Below are 13773 nucleotides of genomic sequence, written 5' to 3' on the forward strand. Positions count from 1 at the left end.
GGCCCGGCAGAGGAGCCCCGTCAGCAGCCAGGACTGGGGCTGGGAGGCCAGAGCACCACCCTTTGACTTTGCAGATCCTCTTCTTCCTCTGCCTCCCCATATCAGCCCCTTTCTGAGCCTTAGCAGGCCTTAGCTGTGAGTTCTTTGTGTGCTTTAAGGTCTCAGGCAAGAGAGAAGACCGGATCTGTGTGTGACTAAGACCCTTTCTAATGTTAAATATCTGTGAAGAGCTTTGAAGGGAAAGCAACCAGTCGCCTGCCCAACCCTGAAGGGTTTCCCATTTCAGATAAGTAAGTCATGACCCTTTTTTAGCAAGACTTCAAAGAACCTCATCAAAGATAACATTTGTATTAAATACAACAGTACATTTTTTCCCTTTTTACCATAAAGCTTGAAATGAAACATGAGAGCGGCATTTCAGCTCTCTGGCAAACAAAGCACAGTGAACACGGTGAAGGAGGGATTACTGCAGGGTAAGCCTCCCCCTCCTTTCTTTTTTGGAACTTGGTGGACCCTAAGCTAAATTTCTGACATTAGACATGGTTTTTCGAGTGCTCTGGTCATTGGGCAATCAGAAAATACCAGAGCTCATCTTGATAATCTTTGCCGCAAGCATCATCTGAGAAGGCAGTTGTGGTGTGGTGAAAGCACACTGAACATGGGGGTCAGACTGTCTGGGTTCTCTGGGGTAACTGGGTGGCTCAGTTGGTTGAACATCCGACTCTTGACTCTTGCTTTCGGCTCAGGTCGTGATCTCCCAGTGTCATGAGTTGGAGCCCTGCATTGGGCTCCATGCTGACAGTGGGGAGCCTGCTTGGGATTCTTTGTCCCTCTCTGCTCCTCCCCCACTCATGCCTGTGGGCACTCTTTCTCTCTCAAAATAAGCAAAAAAAAAAAAAAAAAAAAAAAAGGCTGGGTTCTCAAGTCTTTGCCTTGCCTCTTCACAGTCAGAGGGCCTGGGTGGAGACACAACTTCTTTGGACCCTCTGTTTCTCCTTGTATAAATGGGGATAATGGGGATAATAAATCCCGTATATCTCACAAAATTGTTAGAAGAGCATAACAATGTATGAAAAAATACTTATTCTGTGCTTGATAAACAATATACTCTCAATATACTCTCAATATATGTGTGTTGGGTTATAACTGATGGCATTTGTGCTCTTTTCTACCACACTCTCTCCCACACCCATACCACGTTAATAAAACAAATATAAAGGTAACATTTTAAAAATTGCTGTATTCAAAATTAATAATAAACTTTAGGGTAAATAAGCTTTAAAACAAAAGTACATAAGCAAAAATAAATAATTTACACGGACCCACTAACCTAATTTTCAGAGGAAAGCCATGTCCAATTACAGCACTACTATCCCGGGCTCCAGCCTATGGTCAAACTTTGATAGTTCATTATTTTTAAAAAACAGTAACAAAAAAAACTGAACGCTAAGTAAAATCTTTAACAAAACCAAAGCACTGGATTTAACTTTTTAATTTTAAATAACCAAACTTTCTCATTTTATACATAATCCAATGTAATGGATCCAATTCAATATAATTAGCATTTCAGCTTGAAGAGTTGGTATTTTAACAGGGATGGAAAACTATAACGAATAGTTTTCAAACCGTGAGGTACAAAAAAAAAACCAGACACGTATACAGTAGAACAAAAACTGCAGACACTCTATTAACTTGGGGAAATATTTGAAGGCTTTACATCCTTTATTATCCATGATGGCTTCTGGAATTGATTGTTTGAAGTATAGAACCTTTAACATTTTAGATACAGCCTTTATTTTATTTGTCACAGTAAGTTAAAAATCCATCATAAGACTCCATAAGACTTTGCTGATCTTGCATGTGGACTCTAGGAGTTTGTGAACTGATAAAAGAGTAACATGAAAATTTACTGTATTGCCCTAATTTCATACATCCTTGTACACAATGAATCAGTTTGGGAATCTATTCCAAGGGTTATATACACAAAAGTGTCAAGAATAAAATGTTCTCCACTCTTGCATAAAAACGTGTACAGTATTTCAGGAATGGAAAAATTCTAATTTTCCTGGGCCCGGGTTCCTGGGTGTCTGCTGCCCGAAGACGAAAGGCTCCTCCTGCTGCGATGCTCCACTGTTCTGAGGATTAATCATCCAACCCTGGTGTTTCTCCTTGTTGGATCCTAGATGCTATTCTGATGGCTTCTTCCAGAGATGGCTGTTCTCCAAGCTGAAACAGGAACAGACACAAAGCCACAGGCAAGATAATACCGAAGAAACAGTATATGCCCGAAGTAAAATCTCTGTAATTCTGACACCTGGACTCGTTAAGATACGACTGCTGATCCAATCATTAAGAGCACACAAAAAATTCTTGCAGGAGAATAATGTAGTTTCTTACTTTAGGATTTTGCAGTTTTGTTTTGTTTAAGTAGGCTCCGTGCCCAACCTGCAGCTTGAACCTCATGACCCTGAGACTGAGAATTGCATGCTTTACCTACTGAGTCAGCCAGGCGCTCCATCTTTCTTTAGGATTTTCTTTTAAGCTTATGTTATTTAAGCTTATATCTTTTAAGCTTATATATTTATTTTGAGAGAGAGAGAGAGAGAGAGAGACAGCAAGGGAGGGGCAGAGAAGAGGGGAGAGAGAGAATCCCAAACAAGCTCCGTACCATCAGCCCAGAGTCCCGACGTGGGCTCGAACTCACAAACTGTGAGACCATGACCTGAGCCGAAATCAAGAGTCAGATGCTTAACCAACTGAGCCACCAGGCACCTCTTCCTTTAGGACTCTGATAAACCTTCACTCATGCAATGGACAAAAGATGCTCATCTTTTCCAATGGAGGTATTCAGAGAGCTTCCTGAGTCTTTAGCTTCTATACCATAAACTAAATTAAAAACAATGGTTGGCATTTTCCTGAGTGTGTTCTAACTCTTTTCCAAGTAAATACATGAAAAACAACTCTTCCCAAGGAAAGGTAATCTGTATTCTAGACTGTCTGCCTGAATCCAGTGACTTCCCCAAGAATAGTTTCTTCTGTCTTCTGATGTTCCCCCAACATAAAATAGGGCTGTGCAGTGATTCTCAGAGGACTAATTTGGGTCTACATTTATACTAGGTTCATTTCCAAGTGCTTTACAGAATCCTGCCTAATTAGACTTATTTTGAAAGTAAAGATAGCTGGCTGGGTACATACTGGGATGTATACCAGAAGCTTTGTTTTTCTTACTATAAATCCCCCTAAAAAATGTAAAGATAATAGCGAACAAAGTGCCAGTCTCTTTGAAACCACCTCAAACACAGCAATTTCCTTCTAGTGGCTAAGTGACACAGATTAGTCTGTCCCCAGCCTCCCCTAAAGGTTCTGAATAAAGCACAATGTGCAAGGTTGAGAGCTAGGAAGTAGCTCTCCTTCCTGTTGACTGAGGACAGCTGCTACAGAACTCACCTGAACTGCAATCTGGGTGCCATTGGATGTTGCCACTAAGGTCAGAGGTCTGGTTTCTGTGGTTACTAAATGATGGCTGTGCTGTTGATGCCCCATTTCTGATGAGGCAGTATGGAATGCTGCCAAGTCCTGAGCCACAATTGCAACCTTAAACAAAAAATACACAAAATAAAGCTATGATTAAATACATTAAACTCCATTTAATGCAAGGGACTGTCTTGAAATTTGAAAGGAAAAACTCCCTTCTGACCACAGACTTGTAGAAGCCTAAAGTTGGAAGAGAACTTCTATATTGTCTATCTTAGACTCTTTTTTGTTTGAAGAAGTTGAGGCTCAAAAAGAAGGCATTTATCTAAGCTTATGTGAACCAATGACATAACAGGGTAGAGGACACTTGGCAGGTAGGTCTGCTACACCAGGCTTCATTAACCAGGACAGACGTGACCATGCTTAGGATCTCCTACCCTAAGTGGCTGCTTGGTATGTTACACATGTAGAGTAATTCATATCTCAAATGTCTATTTATTCCTGAGTTGGGATCAGTGAAACATAATATATACTATTTTCTCTTGTTTACCTGATGCATTTTTTTTTATTAAAAAAAACTTTTTAAAAATTTTATATATAGAGAGAATGAGCAGGAGAGAGGGGTAGAGGGAGAGAGAGAATCTTAAAACAGGCTCCATGCTCAGCACAGAGCCTAAGGTGGGCGTCAATCCCACAACCCTGGGATCGTGACCTGAGATGAAATCAGGAGTCAGACGCTTAACCAACTCAGCCACCCAGGCACCCCTACCTGTTGGGACTTAAAATTAGATTTCCATTTAACTAGGAAAACTGAAAAGACTAGGGATTGACTGGAAGGGATGACAAGGGAACTTTCTGGGGGTGATGAAAATGTTGGGGATGGTGTTATATGCGTGTGTATGTGTAACAACTCACTGAATTGTAAATTTAAAATTTGTATATTTCACTGTAAATTTTACCTCAATTAAGAAAAAATAGATCGTGAGTCGATCTGAAAAACATGTTCAACCTCGTTAATGATCAGACAAATGAAAATAAAAACAGAATTCAACTTCTGCTTGTAAATTACACAAGTATGTTAAAAATCTTCAATGCTAGCAAGAAGAGTACAGTGAACCAAGAAAGCTTTTAGATCCATGGTGCAATTGTTAAAACTTTTTGGAAGAAAAATTGGCAGTATGTAGCAAACAGCTTAAAATACTTTATATCATTAATCCAGTAATTCCATGCTAGAGTTTGTTCCTATGAAGATAATCAAAGGCTTATACAACAATTTATGTTTGTGGAATGAGTTAATGAGTTCCATTTGATAGATTATTTTACAAATGATAAGAATCCTTTTACAAGAACATTTAATTGGTATGAGAAAGTGCTCAGAATGTAGTGTTAGATGGATGACAGGCATACAAAATTATAATCCTAATTCTGTATACATACACACACACACACACACACACACACACACACGAAGTAAGTAGTCCTAAATGTTGAGACTAGTTATTTTACAACAAAAGATTATAGCTGATTTTTAGTTTGCATCTCTATTTTTAATTCTTCTGGAAATATATCTGCAAGTGGTATTAGTGGATCATATGTAGTTCTATGTCAACTTTTTTTTTTTTTTTTTTTTTTTATGTTGGCTCTAAGACCGATGTGGGGCTTGAACTCATGACCCCAAGATCAAGAGTTGCATACTGTACCAACTGAGCCAGCCAGATGCTCACTATGTTCAACTCTTTGAGGAACTGCTATACTGTTTTCCATAGTACTGGCACCGTTTTACATTCCTGTGAGCAATCCACAAGATGTCTCTGCATCTTCGTCAACACTTGGTACTGTTTTCTGGATAACAGCCTAAACTAATGGGGGTGAAGTGGTATCTCACTGTGGTTTTGATTTGTGTTTCCCTAATAACTAATGATGTTGAGCATCTTTTCATATGCTAATTGGCCATCTGTAAAACTCCTTGGAGAAATGTCTATTCAAGTCCTTTGCTCATGTTTAAATTGGATTGCTTGTTTTTTTGTTGCTGAGTTATAGGAAGTCTTTATTCTAAATATTAATCCTTATCAGATACATAATTTGCAAATATTTTCTTTCATTATGTAGAATGTCTTTTCACTCTCCTGGTAGTAGCCTTTAATGCACAAAGTTTTTCATTTTTAACAAGTTTAATTTATCTATTCTTCTTTCATTGCCTCTGCTGTGATACATAAGAAATAACTGTCATACATAAGAAATAATTTCCCAATCCAATATCATGAAGATTTTCATCTATGTTTTCTTCCAAAAAGTTAATCTTTATATATGATATAAGGTAAGGGTCCAACATCATTCCTTCTCACGTGGATATTTTTTTTACCAGCACCATTTGTTTAAAAGACCATCCTTTCCCACTAGTCAAATTTTAATTGTTGAGATTTAATGGACTATATATTTGATGGTTTACTTCTAGACTCTTTATTCTATTACATTAAGAATATATATTACTTTTATAATCTGAAATTAACAAAAAAAATTAACAAAAAATAGATACTGTCTGTACCTGCGAACTAGGTTTTCAAGGCACCTGGAAAACTGAGGCTAAGAAATCCAATGACCTTAATTAAAAAAAAAAAAAAAAAAAAAGGCAGGGAAAGACCACCTGCTTTCTTCCTGTGCATGTAAAGAAATAGGTAATTTAAGGGTTACAGATAATTCAAAGGTGGTGTCTGGACACCCCAAGTGGATAGTCATCAGCTGCCCAATGGCCTACAGTTGCAGCAGAAGGAGATGTGGCAGCAGCTGGTCCTCAAGGGAAACCCCCGCTCCTGTTGTGATATCCCTGCTTGCTGAAAGCTGCCTGCCTTCATTCCAGCCCTCAAAACCGCCTCTCCTAAAATTTTCCTAGTCCCCAGGCTACAGATAAGCTACAAAAGAATGCTTGGTTTAGGGCCACTATTCTTACAGACCTGCAACTATAACTGGTACAAGGTGTATTTACCCAGGCTGTGTCATACACCCAATCCAGGAATCCTAGAGCCATGGAAATGACTGGGACCATTCCGTAAGACAGCCTGAAAGCTAGTGGCTGGGTTTCGAGTTAGTTTCTGTTTTTGCATCGGGTATAATTAGCAAACAATAAAAATGCATGAATCTTTAGGTGTTCTGTTGAGTTTTGACAGTTAGATACATCTGTGGAACCACCACCTAAAACAAAATAGAGAACAGTTCCTTCATATTCCATTCCATCAATTTCCTTCCCCCAGTCAAGCAGCATTTTCTGATTTCTATCACCATGGATTTGTTTGGTCTGTTCTTGGATTTCATGTAAGTGAAATCGTATAATATGTATTCCAGTGGAATTGCTGGGTTGTGGAGTATAAGAAACCACCAAACAGTTCTCCAAAGTGGTTGTATCATTTTACACTCCCACTAGCATGTACAAATATTTTAGCTGCTTCGTATCTTTACCAAATGTTAGTCAAGTCTTTTTTATTTTAGTCATTTTGAGCACTTTTTTGTGTCATTGGCCGTTCTTGAGTCTTCTTTTATGAGAGGTCTGTTCAAGTGAGTGGTCAAATGATCTGCTCATTAAAAAATTTTTTATTTAGGGTGCCTGGGTGGCTCAGTCATTAAGCATCTGACTTTAGCTTAGGTCATGATCTCACAGCTCAGGAGCCCATGCCCCGCTTCGGGTGAGCCCCACTTCACTCTCTCTCTCCCTCTCTGCACCTCCTGGGATTCTCTCTCTGCCCCTTGCTCACTTGTGCACCCACCCGCCTCAAAACATACATTTTTAATTAATTTTGCTCATTTTTTATGGCCTATTATTCATCTTTTTATTGTTGATTTGTAGAAGTGTGTTACCTATTCTCAATTCCACTGTTAGATATATATAGCGTGAATGTTTTTCTCAGTTTGAGGCTTATCTTCTTCTTAAGAGGCTTATCTTACCTTTTTCCCAGTTTGAGGCTTTTCTTAATGGTGTCTTTTGGTGAGCAGAGTTAATTTTGACGAAGTTCAATTTATGTTTTTTTCTTTCCTTGGTAGTGCATTTTTAGGAAATCTTTAGCCAAGTTTGCAAAAGTATTCACTTCTCTTCTAGAATCTTTATGATTCTGAGTTTTGTATTTCAAGGTATAGAAGACTTTCTTTCAACCTTGTTCTTTTTTCTTGTTTTGTTTATCATAGGTCCTTTCCATTTTCATGTATATTTTAAAGTGAGATTATTTAATATCTTCAAAAAAGCCTCTGGAATTTTGATTGTGATGGTATTGAATTTATAAATGAATGAGAGCTACTAATTTTGACAGACTCTTTCATTGAACATGGTAAGGTACCTGCAGTGAATCTCAACATTGCTGTCAGCATAGTACAAGAAGATGTAAAATGTATTAATATCATGGATTTTAAGGGAAATGAAAAACTAAAACTACAGAGAGATACATGAGATTGGCAAAAATCCAAAAGTTTGGTACCTCTGTATTGACTATACAGAAGGGAAGAGGCGCTCTCGAATGCTGCTGGTGGTACTGTGGACTGTACAACACTAGAGGGGAAGCTTGGCACTACTTACCCCAATTACAAATGCATGTATCTTTTCACCCAGCAACTCCTCTCTAGGATTTACCTGGCAGACATACTCACCCATATGCAAAATCACACGAGCACACAAAGTTACATGTTTGAAACAGCACAAGACTTCGATTAGGGTGTTCATAGAGTAAAATATGAGACAGCTTTAAAAAAGAATGAGGAAGCTCTCTACATAATGAAATAGAAACATTTTCTAGATGTATCATTAAGTTAAAAAAAAAAAAACCCAAGGTGAAGAACAGTATAGTTTACTACCATAAGAAAAACAAAAGTGGAGAAGAGGACTATTTCTATTTATTTGTATATGCCTAATGAATGGCTGGAAGACTACACAAGAAACTAATAACAGTGGATTATCTCTATGGAGGCAAGAACGAGGTTGATGGAGGCAGGGGTAGGAGGGAGACTTTTCACTGCATACCTGTATATACTTTTTGATTTTTGAACTATGTGACTATATTATTCAAAATATTAAATAAACTTTGCTGATGAATTTTTCCTAAGTATCTGGTGAACACTTTATGAACCATTAATGAACCCTTAATATATACCTAGGCTTTATATTAAGTACTATGTACGTATTATCTCATTCAATCCTTATATCAACCTCATGGTGTAGATGCTACAATCACTCCTGTTTTACAGAGCAGGAAAACCTCAGACTCAGAAGGTCATGTGGCTAATAAGCCGTAAAACTGGAATTCAATCCAAAGTGTGTGAGATTAACCACCACACCACCCTGTATATCTATGAAATAGTTTTGATAATGATACATGTATTGATTAATATAAAAAAATAGCAATCACCTGCTGCCCTTCTGTGCCCTCAGCAGTAACCATAGCAACAGAGTGCGTTCCTGCCGAGGAGATGACTGCGTCGTGAGCTGGGACCGTGATAGGTGTGCCATCCTGCGTTACCATCGTGATGGTATTGCCAATGGCTTGCATGTCAGCTTGAGATATGTTGACCTGCAACACAATGCATTTTACATATCAGTCTGTTTCTTGTTCTATTTGGCAATTTTTAGTAAGGACTAGGCCTAGTCCTTAAATAAGTCTACTCTGTGGAGCAAATAAGAATTCTATAATGGAATAAACTCTTTAGAAAGAGATCGTCAGAAAAACTTTTTATTTTTTAAAGATTTTATTTTTAAGTCATCTTTATGTCCAACATGGGGTTCCAACTAATAACCCCAAGATCAAGAGATCAGGGGTTGCATGTCCTACTGACTGAGCCAGTTAGGTATCCCCAAACTGATTCTTTCTTTCTTTATTTAAAGTAGACTTCACGCCCAGTTCAGAGCCTAACACAGGGCTTGAACTCATGGCCCTGAGATCAAGACCTAGCTGAGATCAAGAGTTGGATGCCTGGGGCACCTGGATGGCTCAGTTGGTTAAGCATCTGACTCTTGATTTTGGCTCAGGTCGTGATCTCATGGTTTCGTGGATTCGAACCCCGTGTGGGGCTCTTTGTGCTACTTGCATGGAGCCTGCTTGGGATTCTCTGTCTCCTTCTCTCTCTGCTCTTCCCCTGCTCATGCTATCTCTCTCAAAATAAATAAATAAACTTAAAAAAAAAAAAAAGAGTTGGACGCTTAACCGATTGAGTCACCCAGGCGCCCCAAGCTATTTCTTAAATGCACTTCCTCCTCTCCATCTCTACTGCCAATTTACACCCTTACTTTTTCCTTGTCTGACTTTCCACAATAATACAACTTCTTTTTAGGTATCCAGTCTAACCCTTTCTTAAGCCATCCTCTACCTTGACACCTTTTTAAAAGAACAAATTTCATTATGCTCCCTGTTCAAATCCCCAGGGCCCCCCATCACTAGAGTTTAGACTTTTTACATGGTATTCATGACCTTTTGCAATCTGGCCTTTAACAGCATCTGTAGACTCATCTTCCACTACTTCTAAACCAGCATCTGGCATTCCAGCCACAACTAATCATTTGCAGTCCCAGAGTGTCATATTCTCTTCTATTTTCCTGGCTTTTCCCTTCCCTTCACTCTGCCTGCCAAACACATGAAAACTCCTCAAGATCCAACTAAATGGGGGGCACCCGGGTGGCTCAGTCAGTTAAGCATCCAACTACAGCTCAGGTCATGATCTCGCTGTCCGTGAGTTCAAGCCCTGCATTGGGCTCTGTGCTCACAGCTTGAAGCCTGGAGCCTGCTTCAGATTCTGTGACTCCCTCTCTCTCTGCCCCTCCCCCACTCGTGCTCGGTCTCTCTCTGTCTCGAAAAAATGAATAAATGTTAAAAAAAAAAAAAAAGATCCAACTAAATGGCCATTCTCTAAAAGGGTCTCCAAGGTTCCTTCAGGAATAATCATTTACTCCTTCCTCCAGGCTGCCACTGCACTTTACACATTCCTCAATTACATACCCATCATAAGAGGTTATTGTTCATTTAGAAATATCTCTCTCCTCGACTATGATACCCCCCCTTCCTATATTCCCCACATTCAGCCTACCAAAGTATCTGGCATTGGGTAGACATTCCATAAATGTTTGCTATTTAACTGACTAAAGGAATGGAAGAGAAATCTAATCCCTGAAGGAAATGGGAAGGTTACATCTGGAGAAAATACATCGGGATAAGGAAAATAGCTGCTCTGGAACACATGAAGGGGGATGAGGCTCACTTTATGTGGTCAGAGAGAAACCAGGAGTGGCTGACATAGCAGGAGGTTCCAGTCTGATAAACATTAGAATTACCCAACAATGGAACAGGCTGCTTCTTTTGAAACTGCCTTATCTGTTTGGGGGCTCCTGGAGAGGGGAATTCTCTTGGGAGGGAGGGAGGGAAGGAGGTTACATCACATTACTTCCAGAGGGCCTCTGTCTGTGATGATCTAATTCAAGAAAAAGTCTTAGGATTGATGCTAAATTAAAACCGGGTTAGTAAATATGTTTAATCTTGCACAGCAATCAGTGGACAAAGAATACTGTGAGGGTGAGGAATTAGTGCCATCAAAAGTGAGGGGGAAGGGAATGAATGGGATGGTACAAGCACTTTTAATTTTCCAATCCTGAATATGTGCTGCTTCCTAGTTAGCATCAGCATGGTAACAGTTATCAACACAAAGGGCAGATTCATCATGGGAGGTAAGCTCTGAGAGAGACAAGTAAGGAGAGACTTCTCCATGGAAAAGACAGTTATAGGAGGATAAAGAACCCCATATGCTCATTTCTACCAGGTACTAAGACAACCTTAGTTGGAGCCTAAAAATAAAATCAAGGGGCGCCTGGGTGGCGCAGTCGGTTAAGCGTCCGACTTCAGCCAGGTCACGATCTCGCGGTCCGTGAGTTCGAGCCCCGCGTCAGGCTCTGGGCTGATGGCTCGGAGCCTGGAGCCTGTTTCCGATTCTGTGTCTCCCTCTCTCTCTGCCCCTCCCCCGTTCATGCTCTGTCTCTCTCTGTCCCAAAAATAAATAAAAAAACGTTGAAAAAAAAATTTAAAAAAAAATAAATAAATAAAAATAAAAATAAAATCAAGTCTGGATTATTTTAGGCTAGTGGCATCTAGAAACGTTCAGAGAATAACCATTATACTGCTTTTCCTGGGGAAATCAAGATACCTTTCTATGAATTCTGGGAGATAAGTTAAGTGAACTTCCATGACTCCAGGGAGGGAGACAGACACACTTTGGAAATTTTGTAAGTTTTGCCCATCACTGACTTCCCAGGATCTTTTAATGATCAACCCCTCAGCCAAGGCTCTGTTGGTTTCTCAATCTCACCTCCTGGATCTAATCAGCTACTAAATCCTATCCTTTCTCTGAATTATATTTTCACACAGATCCTTTACTTTTCAAGCCCTCCATTTCACTGTGGTTCTGACCTCTACCACCTCACCTTTGAGCTATGCCAATAACACCATGGGAATGCTGGACTCACAACCATGCTGTCTCTCCTAATGTTCCTGTATGTAGCCTCTTTCAGCAGACTACTAGAAAGCCTTCGGGAGATCTAGCATTGCTTGCAAGCTGATATTCAAGGCTTTCCTCGATTAAGGCCCAACCTGCCTTTCATACCCATGTTCAGAGAAACAATATTTAACTTGTTTGGCTTTTGGTGGATACTTACATGCTGAGTCCCATCCTGGGATATGAGTGTAACTTGTTGACTCAACCCAGACTGGGTTACTGTGGCTACTTGTGTAGACACAACATCATCCCCTTCTACACCTGTAACATATGTGATCTGGGACCCTTTAAGAACATCTTCATTTTGACCTATTTAAAACAAATGAATCATTTATTTGACCAACCAAGCAAGCTGTTTAGAAAACAGAGGATATTTTCTTTCTTTCTTTTTTTTTTATCACTTTGAATATTTACTTTTTCCCCAAGTTTTTACTTTAATTCCAGTTAACACACAGTGTTGTATTTGTTTCAGGTGTACAATACAGTGACTCAACAATTCCATACATCATCTGGTGCTCATCATGACAAATGCTCTCCTTAATCTCTATCACCTATGTAATCCCCCATCCACCTGTCCTCTGGTAACCATCAGTTTGGTCTCCAGAGTTAAGATCCTGTTTCTTGATTTGTCTCTCTTTCTCTTTGCTTGTTTTGTTTCTTAAATTTCACATATGAGTAAATCGTATGGTATTTCTCTTTCTCTGACTTATTTCACTTAGCATAATACTCTCTAGCTCCATCCATGTCATTGCACATGGCAAGATTTCATTCTTTTTTATGGCTGAATAATATTTCAGTGTGCTGGTATAACACTCTGAATTAGTGTTTTTGTATCCTTTAGGTAAATAGCCAGTAGTGTCATTGCTGGATTAAAAATAGCTCTATTTTTAACTTTTTGAGGAACCTCCATATTGTTTTCAGAGTGGCTGCACCAGTTTGCATTCCCACCAACAGTGCACAAGGATTCCTTTTCCTCCATATCTTCACCAACACCTGTTGTTTCTTGTGTTGTTGATTTTAGCCATTCTGACAGGTGTGAGGTGATATCACATCATAGTTTTGATTTGCATTTCAAAAACAGAGAATACTGTAAATATGACAGACATTTATACAAATTAAAGTGTATACATGTTATAGTCCAAATCATATGGCTTCTAGCACCTCCTTTTAATTCCTCTACCTTTACTTTTGTAAAGCCAAGCCAAATCAAAGCAGACCAAACCAAACCTTTCCACATCAAATTTAAATATTCTAATTTTGGGAGACCACTCTTATTCTTAATTGGAGTAATTATGTGATACTGTGCATGTGTGCTGGGGGGCAGGGGGAGTACTGAACAGGAAGACTGCCTGGCAAATACCCTTCCAACATGGCAAGTATGCTAAGTTCTTGCAGTCACTTAAGAAGCTTTTAAATATGATAACACAATCTTCATAAACATTAGCCGCAAAACCAGAACGGTGTGTAAACAGAACCTACTAATACTAAATTACTTACTCTTTAACACAAGTGATTGACCACAAGTCATCAGTACACCATGACCACATTGTGTAAAGACAATGTAATGGCACATTATCTGGGGAGAGGTTAATCATTTAATAAGGGACAGAACAGGAGCACCCATCCACTTCCTTAGGTCATGAAGAACCAGCAAGTAGACAGCAATTTCAACAGTCCATTAGTGCTATACTTGGCAACCAGGAAGTCTGCTGATCTATTTTTTCATCACTTTTCACCTCCCAGGAAGCCAGAAGGAGGGTAAATATGTTTTTTTCTTCCTTCAAAGAAGGA

General features: G+C 39.2%; 1 protein-coding gene across 3 annotated transcripts in view; it reads right to left on the reverse strand.

The window, feature by feature from the left end:
- Window positions 1-1657: 1657 nt before the first annotated feature.
- The window catches only part of ZNF143 (zinc finger protein 143), a 55148-nt gene continuing 43032 nt past the window's right edge, over window positions 1658-13773 (reverse strand). For all 3 annotated transcript variants that reach the window (XM_049650331.1, XM_049650334.1, XM_049650343.1), the window contains 4 exons: window positions 12143-12291; window positions 8859-9020; window positions 3448-3594; window positions 1658-2226 (listed from right to left, as the gene is read on the reverse strand). In XM_049650331.1, the coding sequence (XP_049506288.1) occupies window positions 2143-2226; window positions 3448-3594; window positions 8859-9020; window positions 12143-12291 (542 nt within the window). In that variant the 3' untranslated portion in view covers window positions 1658-2142. The remainder of the gene's footprint in view (window positions 2227-3447; window positions 3595-8858; window positions 9021-12142; window positions 12292-13773) is intronic.

The sequence above is a fragment of the Panthera uncia genome, chromosome D1 (assembly GCF_023721935.1).
Source record: "Panthera uncia isolate 11264 chromosome D1, Puncia_PCG_1.0, whole genome shotgun sequence".
Lineage (NCBI taxonomy): Eukaryota > Metazoa > Chordata > Mammalia > Carnivora > Felidae > Panthera > Panthera uncia.